The 16037-nt window shown below is 38.0% G+C and overlaps 1 protein-coding gene across 2 annotated transcripts in view; it reads left to right on the top strand.

The window, feature by feature from the left end:
• CADM2 (cell adhesion molecule 2) overlaps positions 1-16037 on the top strand; it is a gene marked incomplete at both ends in the record, with an annotated part of 583305 nt that overhangs the window by 494859 nt on the left and 72409 nt on the right. For both annotated transcript variants that reach the window (XM_082279334.1, XM_082279335.1), the window contains one exon: positions 2677-2767. In XM_082279334.1, the coding sequence (XP_082135460.1) occupies positions 2677-2767 (91 nt within the window). The remainder of the gene's footprint in view (positions 1-2676; positions 2768-16037) is intronic.

Genomic DNA, 16037 nt, shown 5'->3' with positions numbered 1-16037 from the left:
GATTTTCTTTCTTTAGGCTGCTTCGTAGTGTTGGTGTTTGCTGGAGATCAGGTGCTGTTCCAGTTGTTATGATTAATACTTTTAAGTGTGACAGGTCAGAGCTCAAAGTATTGATAGAGTACATTTATACTCTTCAAATTCTTCTTAAATGAATTGTCATAGCAGGAGGTAGTATTTTGTAATAGCATTTTGTGTTCTGGAAGAGTATCAGTCAGCAGGGTTTTATAATCTTTGTTAAAATAAGATAGGTTAGTTCTGATTTAATTCAATTATTCTGAAGATTTCTTCTCATTTAAAGTATTGATGTGAATGTGAAAATAGGGGTCAGGTTTATCTTAAAAATTTTCCCTTTTTAAGTGTACACTTTAATTTTGGAGAGAAATTAAGCATGGCCTTAAAAAAAAAAAATGGAAACAGTAATACTGAGAATAAAGCACTCAAAATAGAATATCTAGTTTTTGAAAAAGAGCCATTAATAAAATGCAAAAATTTTCCATTGTTAACTTCCCTAAAAATTATATATTGAATTAAACCCTGTGTTTCCTGCTTTAGAGAAACAAGTAGTTACTGTTTAAGTCAACTAGCAGGGAAAACCACTAGGGAATATATTTCCTACACTACTTTGTTGTGCCTTAGAGAGTGAAACATAAATATAAGACCTTTCTTATTCTGTGTTAGTAAACTCTGTTTAGAAGTGCATGGAGAACAGAGAGCTGTCTGGTGTATTAAAGTACAAATGGGAACCTCAAGTTGGGGAAAAGAGCACTGCATTGATCCATGCAAGTGAAAGCATAATTGTCTGGAATCCTGTCTTCAATTTTATGTGGGTCATTTACAATATTGCATAAAATGCTGATAATTTTTTTGACATATTTAAGCCAGGAATAATAGCTAGATGGGCCTTTAATTTCTTCCTTCACTTGTGGCTGTCAGGATTACTTCCATCAAAGTTTTGCTCTTTTTCATATTTCTCTGGAAACCTCTTGATCTCATTGCATTAGTTGTCTCCCTCCCTCAGTTAAATTCTTCATGTATTCCTATCTGATACTAATTTGCTCCTCTGGTTCAATGTATAGTCAAGAGAGTCATTTATTCATCTTCAACAGCACCACTGAAATCACAGAAGCACTTGATGCCCTGATTTATTAAGGCACTTGAGGTCAGTGCCTTAAGCATGTGCTAAAAATGAAGCAAATGCCAGCCTGGCCTCCAAAGGATTAGTCACCTGCATAATGGTTTGCAGGGTCCTGAAAAATATGAACTTGTGGAGCAGATTTGCTACTGGTATAAGGTTAGTGCAGCTGTTGTGGAAAGCTGAATGAGGCTGAAAATACTTCCAGTGGAATTACAGTGAGTCTGCACTAAGCCTGCCCCTCTTCTGTCTTGTGCCATGCTGTTACACTGTAAAAATAAAAATCAAAAGTTAGAAAAATATTTCCATCATTTTAATTGTTCAGATGTCGTTTAGTGTTCACCAGGACTATTGGCATCTCCATAAGAAACTATATTGTTACAGCATATCTTTTTTTCTTTTCTGTTTGATTTTATGGGGTCATACTGTCATGCTTTTCCACATTGCTTAATAACAGAACATCTGTGGTGTCACCATTTAGGAAAACAGCAACTGCAAGTTGAATGAGACAAAACTTAGGTACCCTAGATTTGCAGGTTAAAGTGGTTTGTATTAGGAAACTATAGAGAAAGAAACTGTGGAGAAAATAGAAATTTTTCTTTTTAATCTGATCTTTTTTTTCACTATGACAATGAACTTTTTTTTCTTCCTTTTCCTAAGGAAAAGGAATGTGTTACATTCCGTTCTTTTTCGTCTTTTTTTGTTCCTTATAAAGGTGCCCCTCTAAGTCGTGTGTTGACTATGAGAGTATATTCTTGCAAGCCAGCTGGCAACATTTTTTAAAAGTTAAAGATCTACTTCAAATTATCTATTCTGCATGAATTCACAGTAGCTATATTGTGTATCTTTTTGCAATTAAAGCTGTAAAACTAATCTCATCACACTGGACAGATTGCAGACTCTTCTGTAGTGCTTTCTGCAGATATTTGAAACATTCTATTAGCAAATTCTGTTTAAGATTGTTCTGTTTTAGGGGCAGCTTTATTGCATTTCAGAAATAATATCCTGTAAAATGTCTGTAACAAGGTATTTTATCTGAAACCCATTGTAGCTTTCTTATTATGAGTTTCAAGCTTCTGCAACAACAAAAGGGTTCTTATTCAAATGTACACTATTGCATTCATTCCTCTAATAGCAGCATTCCATCAGATCAACCTAAAAATAGGCAAACAATTGCATGGAGTACTTTTTATTCATCCTTGATGTTTTTGGGGTTTTTTTATTTTGTTGCTAGATATCAGACTTTCAGATAGTCACATGGAGTATTTGTATCAAATACAGAAATAAAAAAGTTGTTTCCTCTGAGTATACACATGCTTTCTATCTGTGTTTCCTAGGGATATAAAAAGTTACTGGTTTAGTTACATTGGTCATTTTTATTGCCTTCCTGAAGACAATGGAAATTGCACAAGGCTCCGTATGAAACGGTCTCCAAGTGTAAATTACATCTATGGTTTAGTCTGTTGTAAATAGAGAAGAATGTATTCTTAGATAATAAATCTTTTTTGTGTATATCAACAAGTTGTCTATTTTTTTCTTCCTAGATACACCTTTAGTTAAAATCATTTCTTCCAATTCATGGCCTGAAGAAGGACAATCTATAATTTTGACTTGTGAATCCAAAGGAAAACCAGTGTAAGTGATTTAACAAGTAATATGTTTTTTGTTATTTTACTTATTCTGCTGTGACTGCAATCCTCAGCTGCAGAAATCTGCTGGTTTTGTCTCCTCCTGGGGTGTAAAGTACTCTCTGGTATAGAATACCCCTTGAAGCCTGTCTTCATTAAGTGTCTTTAGAAGATTGGTCTTTTACATTGTCATCTATTTTAGTTTTCAGGAAGAATTCCAGCTGTGAGATTCTTTTTTTTTTTTTTTCCACAGTCAGCTATATCAACCTGAAAAGTGTGCAGGTTTAATCAGTCTCTGTTTACATCATTAAAGTGATGATAGAAAACATCTCCCGAAAATTTTCCTACCTCAACCAGCCTCAGAAAAAATACATTGAACCTTGGCTGCCGTTTACAGGGGAATTTGAAGTTTAATTACATGGGCAAGTTGGCAGCCTGTGTCTACCAGGATTTGGAAAGGTGTAGCCTGCTTTAATAATATAAATTGTTTTCCTTGGGAATTATCTTTGCTGTAAATATCTCTAAAGACAGATCTGCCGAGCTTAACTCTTGCACAGAATCTGCTACTTAAACAGACTTCATTCTTGAAAACAGGATCTTCCCAGAAGAGCTGTTATATATTTACTCATGTATATAAATAATTGCTAATATTAAGTTAATATGAATCAAGTTTCTTAAATATTGACCTTCTGCTCAAAAGATCAATCTATAGTGTAGTGATGATACAAAGATTTAGAATGGTCTTGAAAATGGTAATGGAATAATATTTTGGATCTAGATAAGGTGCAAATTGCATGACAAGAATCATGTCACTTATGGATGAATTTTTCTCTGGTGTAACTTTAGTGACTTTATGGAATTGCTTTATTTAGGAGCCTGAAGTCAGATTTAGGTCAAATAAGGCATTTAAGTTCAAAATTTCTATTTTGAAAAACTCTTCTGTGTTATGTGTGGCACAATTTAAATTCTGTAGGTACTTTTCTTTTTTATAGTATGTGCCTGCATCATTTTAAAGCAACTCCTCCATCCAGATCTTGGCTGGGCTGAGCAAGTGAGCACGTAGATCATGCTTCTGCTCTGCTTGAGACAAAAACACTGGAAATCCAACTAATTAGTCTGACCTGATGCTCAGTGTAATTGCTCTTCTGTATATCTGTGTATTTCTGATGTGTTTGTGTTTCTGAGAAAAATATTTCAGTAGGTAACACAAAAATCCGTTGTGAGCCATCTCTTGCTTTTATAATGTACCTGAAGGAGAAGGAATTATCCTTGTACCTCATATCCCTTGAGCATTTCCCTGGGTATGAGGATCTAGAATCTGTTTCCCCGTTATTTTCAAATTCTGCCAAAGATGTCCAAGTGCATAATTTTAGGAAAGAGGTCAGTACTGATTGCCCTGAGTGCACCACTGGCTGAGTGATACTCAGCATTTTCCCTCAGTGTTTTCCTCATGACTTAACAGGTGACAGCTACATGTGAAGTGCTCTCTTTGGCTTACAGACTTGAGGCATTTTAGCTCCTCACTCACCAGCAGGATAAGGGAAAGAATCAGAGGAGTAAAAGTGAGGTACCTTGACATACACAATATTTTCTATTTGGTACACATAATATTATAGACATACTTTATACCATTAGGAGGCACTAGTTAGTAATTAAAACAGAGCTTTAATTAAGGTGTTTACTGATTTATTTTTTTATTTATTTTAAATAAAACACTTTTCTATCCTTAAAGGATGCAAGTGCAAGCCTTGCAAGTGGTTTTGAAAGGGCGGCCAAAAAAAAAAAAACCTTCACATCACAAAATTAGCAAGACAGGAGACCTTTATGTGGTAGCCTTTGGGGCACAAATATTTTGCCAATAAATGCACTTCTAATTGTCCAGGCCACAGGAACTGCCAACATCAGCTGCTCTGTATTGCTTCATTAAGTCAGTCTTTCATGTCACAGGGCCAGTAATAAATAGGCATCCTCCTGGGAGCAGTTTGCAGTGGCTTAGCATGAGAAACAGGAATGCCACGCTCCCAATCTGATTTGTGAGTACCCATGGCTTGGAGAGAGAGAGGAATTGGAAAGGTCCACAGAGCCCAGATATATCAGTGTCACAAGGCAAGTGATGAACTGGGGGCTTTGTGGAGAGCTCAGAGCCAGCCATGGTCCTTCACAGCTGTTTGCACACTATGGGTTAATTTCTATATACTTTATGTCACAGATACAACAGCCTCTCCTGAGTCACACCAGTAAATGAACTTGTACTTAGAGGTGCATTTCTCGTGCATCCCAGAGCAATTTTCACAAGCTTCAAAATGACATTTGAGATGAAAACTGAGAAAGAGTGAAGCCAGGAGGTGGTTGTGGTGACATTGATGATACTGATATCTGCTGAGTAATTCCTTCCCAAAAGGGAAAAGCAGGATGAGGCTAAAGCTAGAATGTACTTATATCATCTTACAGCTCATCACCAAGCCCTTCCTGGAAGGGATTCTGTCCCTCAAACTGTGTGCCTCGCAGTTACCCAGATACTTTGTTTCCAATCTACAACACAGTCCTGAGGAAAAGCCCTTCCTAACTTACAGCCCTGCAGCAGGAAATGGGAGGGAAGACTTGCTCAGACCAACACCTCTAGGAAATCAACTGCACTCTGCATCTCCTGCTGAACCAGCATCCTCCAGAGATATAGCAGAGGGACAAAGAACAACTGTACTAGGTGTTACATCTGGGTCCTGCTGAGGTTTCACTATTTAGGGTATAAGATTTCACTTGGCCAGTCATTAGCCATGACTTTGGACAGGAGAAAAAATGTCCTCAGACCCTTGGATGTGAGCGGCGTCAGTTGTCACAGTGTGTGAGATGGGCTGGGATTATCCCAGCCTCTGAGGTTTCCAGGTGCTATGGATGTCACCCCACATTTGTGGTCTTGGTACAGAGATCCCAGCGTTGCAACAGGGGTGCTGAGGGTGGGCTATGGGGGAGAAGAGAAGTTGGGGGCATGGGAGAGGGGGTGGAGAGGAAGATGGAAATATGATTCAGTGAGGCAGCATAAGAGGGTGTAAGACAGACTGCACTAATTCTGTAACTGTGCTGTTTTACCTCTCTGCTCATCACTGGGAGGATGAGGACAGCTCTGACTCCTGTCAGACCCTGTGCTTAGTTCTGTTACTTAGATGCAGCAGTTAAAAATGACCTTCTTTTGGGTAAGCACTATGTTGCTGCGGTGCAAATGTGATGATACCAATAAAAAGAGCAGGCTAGGCTTCCTGCCTGTTATGTGATGGTTTTGCAGAGGTGGGCCATGGGGATTTGATGATGTTCTGATCCACTTGTGTAGCACTTCGGGCACCAGCTCTAAGAAAGAGCAGAAGGCTGGTGTTTGGACTATTGTATGAATAAATCTGTGACATTTTTAATTAACATTTGATGTGAAGGAAAAAAGGTAATGTATTCATCAGTTGACCACAGATAAATATGCCACACTATAGGAGTATACCCTATTATCTGTAATATTTTAAGGAAACTTGAGATATAGCATTTGTGAGGATTTTGTCCTGCTGATGAATGCCCAGCTGGTGGAACAAATTTAAGAATTGTCTTTTGGAAAAATTTGAATAGGTGTATTTGTGTTAGCTTAGTCTTTCCTTTTACAGGACTCAGTCACTGGTTTCTTCACCCTGTTGACCATTTTGATAATATTGATGTCCAGGGTTGTTGTGGTTTGGGGTTTTTTTCTCCCAAGTGCAGGTAAAAATGTATTTAGCCATTTCTCTGCATAGCTTAGGTCAAGACACTCTGTACTTGATGTCACTATTCAACAGCATTCATTTTTTAGAGGTACTGTTGTGTAGTTTCAGACCAAATTGAATCTCTTGTGTTTTCAATCCTTAGCACTATTTTGTCTTCCAGTGTTTTTGGCTGGATCCCTGGACAGTTGTCAGTCTGTAACATTTTAATCAATGAGCTTGCCTAATATGTCTGTAAGGTGTTGGTGAATCTTCTTAATCTATTTATTCTTTTAGAGTAATATAGTTTTACCTAAACTTTATTTTCCAAAGAAGGAAATGTACTTAAACTTCAGAAATCATAGGCATCCTTTTTATGCAATGTCTAGACTTTTCTGAAGTCGTACTGCCTGACAGTATTTTGAGTATTTTAAAATAAATATGAGATAGCTGTGACAAATCTAAAAAGTAAAGAACAAAATGATAATTTACAGTCATCTGTGCTTACAAAAGTTTTTAAAAGCCAGTGTTTTCTTATTGCAAGCTGTAACTTCTATACACTGTTGTGTCTTAACTATATAGTCTAGTGCCCCGAAAGTAAATTCAAAAACTGACCCATAATGAAAGAAAGGTTCAATATTTAATATCCTTAGTCAGTAATCTCATCAAAGCATGCATGAAATATGTGAGTTTTTTAAGTCAGTGTCATTTCAGGAGAAAAGACGTCAAAATGTAATGGAATAATTAGGGCACAGGAAACAAAGAGAGAGTTAGCTGTCTCCTGTGTGCTTTAGAGAAATGCCTTTCCATTCCATGCAGCTCAGGGGAATCATAGTACAGTTGGTTGACTAATGTAAAGTGAATATTTGGCCTTGTTTGGGATAATAGGGAAGATTTTTATTTCAGAAAACTCACCTAGTATCACATTATTCATGAGCTCATGAAAGTTGTAGAGAAAAGCACAATCAATAACAAACACTAACATATACAGAGTAGTATAAAGTATAGACAAAAACACATTTTAATGTAAGAAAAGGTGTTTCCTTTTAATAATGAGTGCACACCAAAGAACCAGGCTTGGGCTATAAAGTCATTGTAAACGATGTGTATGGTATCTCCACAGAATGTCCTGTCTTTTGTAGCATCTATTTAAAGAAGACTCCCTTGAGTGAGACAAACATTTTGCAAAGGCTGGTGGAAACAAATACTAATGATAACAGAGAAACACACACCACCAGTCTGTCAGGGAACCCAGACAGTGGCTGATTCATTTGGGAAGGACCTTACAGGGCTCTAGGTGAGACAGAGAAAAAACAGTGAAGGGAGTGAACTCGTATCCAGTCATTGGAAAGCAGCAGAGCCTGGCCTCAAACTGTCTCTAGTTAAACCTGCTGGTAGCCACAACTCCCAGCCACAATGTTTCTCAGCTTAGGTGTTGGATTTTACATCCTTGCTGAAGTTCCCTGCCTCCCATGAGAGACCTGTTGACCCATTCCTCCAGTCCACAGAAAACCCCTTGAATAGTAGCCTCCCTTCAGATGTATCAGTACAGCCAGCTTAATGAACACATTCCATCACCTCTGCCAGGTTTTTGGCATTAAAGAGTTAAACAGGACCCAGGACAGACTCCTGAAGAAATCTGCTTTTAACCAACCCCTGGGTAGAGTGTTCCTTCAGCTCCATCAATGGTCTGGCTGCTTTTCCACCCACTGAGTGGTACACACATCCAGATAACAGTGACATCTCAGCCTGGGTGCAGTGAAGGTCATTGGAGACAATCACTAAAGACTTGCTAGAGTCAAAGTAGACAACACACACTGTCTTCTTCATCTGCAGATCCTGCCAGTTCTGCAGAGTTTTCGTGTTTGGTAGTTGAAAAACTTCCAGAAACAATTATCTCATGAATCATTTTGTCACAGGTGTAAGGATGAAAGGTATTGTAAAGAAAAGAGCAGGATCTCCTCCTTCCTCTGAATACTTACCTGAGTTCAGACTTTGAATTAAAGTCAAAAGACATTTGAACCTGAGGAAGACATTTTGAGAAACACTAGAAGGGGCACATTTGGATTTCCTGATTTTGTTTGTGTGATGAGAAACATCATAATGATTTTCTTCCTAAAAACTGTGGCAGGATATAACCTTTGAAGAGGATTCTTGACTCCTGCAGTGGAACAGTAATTATGAATGGTAGCTATGAATGATCTGTATGTCTTATTTGATGCCTGCCCTCAGAAGAGAGCATTAAAGGAGTTCCTTTGGACTGTTCATATGGGGCTTTTTTTCCCATAGTGTCTGAGAACTTAGCAAATATTTAAATGTTTATTTTTAGCACACCTTTGAATTATTAGATTATTCAGTTGCCTCGAACTTACAGCTGGGAAGTGAAGCAGGAAAAATTTCTGAGTTCAAAATTGACAAATAGGTGATGTATCTAACATTGATCACAGTCCCTATTTTCCCAAGAGTATTTGGAGTGACACAGCATCCCAGTCAGGAGAAAGCTCATCCGTGGTTTAAATCGTAGCAGTGAGTTCTTAGCACGCCTACAAACCTGTGCTCAAGAGTGAAATCAGAATCTAGGGCAGAAAATTGCGGAAACCCACTTGACATTCAGCCGCTAACGTTTTGGCATAAGCAGTTTGCCAGTATTGCTTTGAAACTGCATCCTAATGGCAGGTTTAGACTCTGAATCATTAGTCTAATGGCCAGCCTTTTGTCCATGGACAATTTTTTCTGTCCTGCTTTGACATGATGCACTTCCCAGCTTCTCTGGCAGGTGAGATGGAGGTTCTGTATGAAATTATCTCATTTTCTACATAGGTTTTATTCACTGCTCTCTGGACTTGTGCCATGAATACCTAGCAGCCTAGAAAGGAATGCTGGTATCAATTCTGCCTGTATGAATTATCATAATCAATCTGGAAAAGCATCCATGTTTCTGTGTTTATAAATCACCATGCAGAATGAATCCACAGCCCGAACTGGATGCTCAGGCAGTATCAATAAATATTAATGATTTGTTAAATTGGATAAATTTCTCCGTATCCACGATGAAATATTACTCTTGCAAAACATGAATGTGGTATCAAAGTATTTCTCCCTTAAGCTTCATACACATTTGTGCATAAGAAATCCTGAATTGTAAGAGTCTTTTTTCCTGGTTCCTCTGGAAAGGACCACCTACAACTGAAATCAAGAAATCAAGTGAAAAAAAAAAAAGCGAAGCTAGTTACAGGAGTTCCACTGCTCTATGTTTAGATCTTTGTCTTAGCAGAAAGTGGATGATTTTGAACAAAACTGCTGTGCATTTAACAAACCAGGAGCCTCCCTGGTGTTCTTTGCCTTGATCCCAGATCTAGCATTGACTGAAATATCTTTATCTGATTTATGCCTTCTGAACACTCTGAGTTTACAGTGAAGTTTCCAGGGACACACGTCACACACAGCTTTGGGCAAGGTTCTGTAAATATATGCTTGAATAAATTCCTACATGTACAGGACAGGGTATTGTATCTGTGGATACAGACTTGGAGAAAGGTAAGAAAACCTCCTCACAGTTCTCAGCCCTGCATGCCTTGTCACTGGGAACAGCTCTCAGGATAGCTCAGGCTCTCCTATTCCTGTCTTTTGTCTTGCTCTCTGTCCATTCCAAGTTGTCTTCTTTGAATTTGGTGTGTTTAGCAGTTAGATAGAGCCTGTCTTCTGCAAATACAGCAGGTATCTCTGTCCTGTCAGTCTCTTCACCCTTGTTATAGGTTCTTGAAATGTTCCTACTTAGTCTTTTTTTTTTTTTAAACAGTGCTTTTTCATCTCTGTGTCTTTATCCCATTTAGGCTCTCTGTATGCCTTTTTCTGTTTGGAGAAGTGTGAGCTTCCATTTCTCCAAAAGGAACTTATTCTCTTTGAGTAGGTGATTATTAACTCAAACCCAGCCTCCTGTTAATTTGCTCTGATGGGATATGTCCCATGTCAGCCGATGTTAATCACTCTGTATCCTGTGATTATTGTCAACCTCAGAGAACTGTTGACCAATTTTTAAATTATTATGATTTTGAAGGAGTTCATGCTAATAATATCTCCTGCCTTGGTTTTGTATGCATCTATTATACTTTATATTTAATGAGTGCTCATTTTCAGTAAAATGTTCTAAAATCTTATGAAGAATGTCATATGAATTCTAGGAAAAAACCTGCCTGGTGAAACTTTCCAGATAGGTAGTTTGTCTTTGCAGGAAAAAGCCAATTATTTTAAAGGGTTGTGTAAATATTCAGCTTGAGACTTTCTACACCAATATTTCATTGACATTACACCTCCACTGTAGAATTATGCCATGATGTAGTAGATAACATATTACAAAGCAGGTAACATTTTTGCTGAGATAGAGCATGTATATTCAGTGGCTTAAATTTCAGTTTTTATTAAGCATCCTGTCCTTCTGGGAGCTTGTATCTTCTTTTCACAGCTGGGACATTCTACACTTTTTTGTAATTCCCCCCCCCCCCCTCCCCCCAGTATTTTGCAGAGTGCAGGGAAATTGGTGTTATAAAATGTGTCACACAAAAAGAAGCAGGTGGGAGCATTAGTGGCTGTCTGAAAATTACACTTTACAATAAAGCCTCCTGCAGTGCTTAAGAACGTCCCCTTTAGTGTTCTGTAAAATGATCACATTGCCTAATAGGTTCAATTCAATAATTGCTTTTCCTCTTTTTTAAGCATCCCTTTTTTTGCAGTGTTTACCCATAAAAGTGCATAAACTACAGTATGAAAAACAACTGTGCACAGCATTTTTAGTGCTCGTTAAATCCATTTTGCATGTGTATGGCTTTTGAAATAATTCTTTTCCTTGCTCTCAGGTGGAAACACATTCTAAAATAAAAAAGGCCCGTGAAATAGAATAATAGGTAAAACTGAAATACAGAGCAGATAATTCTTACTGAGTGCTAGACTACAAGTTAAAACATGAGAAAGAAGTTTTGGGAGAGGATATGGTGTTTGGCCTTTAGATACTTCACTTTCTGTACACAAGTGTTTAGCTGCAGTTACACATAAAATTATAGAGTTTTTGAATTAACCACTAGCAGTAGAACACAAAAATACTCATTAGTAGAACTTCTTCAGCGCAAATCATGCTCTTTATACTTACTGTGTTTCACAATTCTGGAATGTGCCCAGCAGATGCTATGTGGAACCCCCAATGTCAGGGGGAGCACCAGCCCATTGAATATCTGCATTTCTACCCCACATTTACAGCGGCAGAGTACCCTGAGAACCTGTGTGTGATGTAAGCTAGCAGGGTAATACACCATCCTTCTAGAGGAGCTTAACACTTTGGTGAGCATAACCTCAGAAAAAACAGAGATTATAAGATAAATAGGATATGTCAGGCATGACAGCAAATAGGTAAGAGAAATAATAGATTGTGTTAATTTATTATTAGTGTAACAAATTTTTAATTGTTTGGTTGAGGTAGTTTTTGACTTTCTGTTGCAAGGAAGATCTTGGAGATTTCTCAGACCTGAGCTTGGCTGGTTAAAAATGAAATTTCCACATCCATACTATTTAAAGCCTGACAGTAAACCACTTTCAAAACTGCCATTATTTAAGAGCTGAGGAAAGACTGAGACTGTGATTTGCAGTCTTGCACAGGAGAGCATTCCTCCAGAACGTGCTCCTCCAGGGGCTGCAGGGCAGCCCCTGCTCCTGCACCTGGATCACCTCTTCTCATTGTTTTAGTTTATTCTTGCTTAGGAACATTGGATTGGTCACTTTTAAGATGAAATTGTGAAGATTTACCAAGGGTTAAGTAGCACTGGTGAGATGGACTGTGTTATCCCAGCAGCAGGAGGGGGTGTGGGTGTCTCTGAGGGATGGTGGGAGGGAGGTAAGTGGGAGACAGATCAGTGTTTCTACTTACTGTTGCTTTTTGATTATGATTTTTAGTTGGTTTTTTATGTTTGTTGGGGTTTTGTTTGTTTTTTGTTTTGTTATTACTTTCTATTGCTCTCAAATATCCCCAGCCTACCTTTCTACCTCATACACACAATTTCTAGAATGCTCCAAAGGGAGTCACAGACTGAAGGAGCTCTCAGCACCATCTTCTTTCAGCTCATTCTTTAAAAAGTATTTGCTTGCCATTTGCACCTAGAGGCAAAAAACAAAGTCTGGGCAATTATATGGTAATCAACATCAAAAAGAGGAGCTACATAAAAATGAAGAATCTTGTTAAAAAGGAGCTATAAGGGGCAACTAAGAGAATTAAATCTTTCCAGGCAGCCTGAGGACTATGTTAGAAAAATAAAAAAATAGTTTAGAACCACAGGGTCAATACATATCACCTAGCAGAATCCCTTGAGAAGAAGTAGTTGGTGAGGCTAAACAGAAGAGAAATCAAAGTAATGAAGAGGGCGAAGCTATAATTTGAAAAGCTGAAGTTGTTTTCCAAAGGAAAGAGAAGATTCTTAGATCTTGGCAGATTAAATATAAAAATTCAGTAAGCCAAACCACCAAAAAAGCAGGGGGGAAAAAAAAGTATGTAAGGAATAACTAGAAAAGAAACTTGAAAATAAAAGGGGTTTTTTTATTAAATAATTCAAAGTTTGTCAGTACATTTTTTAAGATCAACTGAGAATCAAGGTTTCAAGGGAAGCCAGATTAATTTGCTACGTCCGTATTTTCTGTGACAGAGGAAACTGGGTGCATTACAGACTGATTCTTTTCTGAGGTGCTCACCACCAAGATTTAAATGGACTGTGGACGTGGTTGTGGAACAAACAGGCAAAATGAGCAGTAGAAAGTCAGCAGGACCAGAAGGTTTTACCCTGGCATTCGAAGGGAATTCAAGGATGAGATTGATGGATTATGAGCTGTGACAGGAAACTTAATGCTTAAAACCACCTGGCTAGCTCAGGACAACAGAGCTTCAGGAGACATCCCGGAATATGGATGTCTGTAGAACTGACATCTGAGCGTCTTAAATACTAAAATTTATAAAAAAGACTAGAATTAGCAGACGTCTGAATAAAGACAAAGTTTCATGGGGTTGGAATTCCTTTCGCAGAGGGAAAAGCCTATTTTATAAACATTTTGTAAACAATCCTCGACGGGCACAGCAAACACACCTTGTGGTGGCCTATTTGCTATAGAAGGGAAACATTACAGATATTTCCAAAATTGTAAATGGTGCAGAGGTAGTTGCTAAGGACTGCTGGTTCATTCTCTCTACAAATAGAAGTGTTTAAGAGTAAGTTAAACAAGTAAGAACCAGTTTTTGCAAAGCAAGGATGTGATTTTCCATAAAATGACTGGTAAACTTTGGGAATTTGTTGTCGATGGATATGACAGATGGTGAAAATTCAGTAATTCAAGGGAAAACTGCCTAAGTTCATGAAAAGGCAAGTCCTTAAGGTTTACAGAGTGTTTTTAAACTGTGCTTGGTATTAGAAATGCCTGAGATCTGTGCTTGGCCTGTTCCCTAGACATCTGCTTATCCCTGGTGTTGGAGATAAGGGACTGGGCTAGCTGAACTTTTTGTCTGACTCAGTACAGCTGTTCCTGTGCTTCTAAGAACTGAACAAAGGCTGTTGTGGCTTGCTGGGTCTAGATGCTAATGGAGCTAGATCCCATGGAGAGCTTGAGGGTATCTCCTTTACAGTGCTAAAATTATTACTGTGAAGGTCCTAATGAATAATTTTCTGTGTGAGAGAAGTTTGTGTGAACTAAAGCACTCCACTCTGTCTGGAGATAATAACACATTTGGGAAAAGTAAAGCAAACTTCTCTTAAGTAAATAATGTTTGTCTCTTTTTCCCTTTATTGTACTAACATTTCACAAGTTATTATTAGATGCAAAAGAAATTGACACAGACCGTGGCATAGAACTTAGCTCTGAAATACAAATAATCATAAGTTCCCAGTGTATTATTATTATTAGGATATATTATCTTGAAAGCATAAAAAATTTTATTATTCATTATGATTTAATACAGTGTGCTTCAACATCAGCTTTTTTTGACACTGGTGAAAAAAATTAACTGAGGTACAAAAATTTTATGGTGTATTTTCATTCCTTTGGTGGTCCTGTAAACTGTTGTATATAGCAACAAATATTTACTTGCTAAGAAGATCTTAGATCTTAGATCAACAGAAGATCTTAGAAATGCCATTGCTATGGCTAGTTATTAATGGTTTCTTACCTGGTAAAAAAAAAAGATATTTTGCTTCATCTTCTAAACTTCACAATGTTCTTACATGCATTGAAAGTCAAGAACTGCATACCTCAGTTAATGAGGGTTGGTACTGAAGTCCTTGCTTGTCATCCAAGATGCAGCACTGGTGCTTTCATCAGCTCTCTGGGTGTTGCCACTGCACCTCAAGTGCAGGAAGGAATTTTAGTTTAATGAGGCTTCTCCTTGACTGTGTCTTACATCAACAGCAAAAGATTTCAAACAAGTAGTATTTTGGACAAGCAAATAACTGTGAATGAGATTTTCAACTGTTTACTTAATGGAAAAAGCGGAAATGAATCAGCCACTCTTCATTTTCCTCTTTGATTCTCATGCCAGCAAGCATTTGACCTTAACTCAGAAAACGCAGCTGGCATTCCTTAGATGGGATTTCTTGGCTTATTGTAATAACAGAGACAAAGTTTCTTGTGAATGTTGGGACACAGCGAAGGCAAAATTCAAACCAGTGCAAATTAGGCATGTGAACATCTGTCAGTGTGGCAGACTGAAATATCTAAGCAGTTGAAAATAAGGACTTGTCAAAGGGGAAAAAAATCTCGTAATAATATTTGCTCATTCATTCCATGATATACCCTTCAGACCTCAACTGGCATTGAGGATATGTCCAACAGGCATAATGCTGGTTAAGGAAAAAGAGAAAAAGGAACTGAAGATGCGGTGTGGCAGCAGTTACTGCCTGCTTCTTGTTTGTTGCAGTCCCCACCATTATCTCTATGTGGCACTTCAGCATAACCTATGTAAACCAGGCTAGCTTAAGAAAATGTACCTTTCTCAATCCTGTAATAGGAAAATGTAAAGCATTTAACATTAGTGGTGCTGAAGCTCCTTCTGCTGTTTTTTCTCTGTTATTTCTGATGCATCAGTATTTTCCCCTGTGCCTGCTCCCCTGGCTGGGGATGCAGGATGCTTGCAAACTGGTGTGAAGGGACGCGGTGTTATAAACAGGTCTGAGGATGTGCCAGATGAGAAGATGTTATTTTCCTCTGTTCTATGACACATGCATAGTAACTAAGGTGTGCACATCCCATCATTATGCTTTGCTGCATCTTTCCTATCCCCAGCAGTACTTCATTAACATTAAGAACATAGTTCCAGGTTAATCCCAGTAATTTTCAGCAGCCATTCTGATGCATCCACTTGAGCATCATATTATCCTAATACTGCTGCCATTTGCATGTCTTTGAAATACATTTTTTCTCAGATATTGTCCATTTAATCCACGGTGGTTTCCATCACCCTTTGTTCTTATAGTCATGCTTTACTTACAACTGATGAAAAAGAATAATCTACTAATTTCTCAATAGCTATTAAAGGTTAAGAAG

Source organism: Coloeus monedula, assembly GCF_965178545.1.
Source record: "Coloeus monedula genome assembly, chromosome: 3".
In the NCBI taxonomy this organism is placed as follows: Eukaryota; Metazoa; Chordata; class Aves; order Passeriformes; family Corvidae; genus Coloeus; species Coloeus monedula.
The sequence above is the reverse complement of the archived record's forward strand: the minus strand, read 5'-3'. Positions and strand labels throughout refer to the sequence as shown.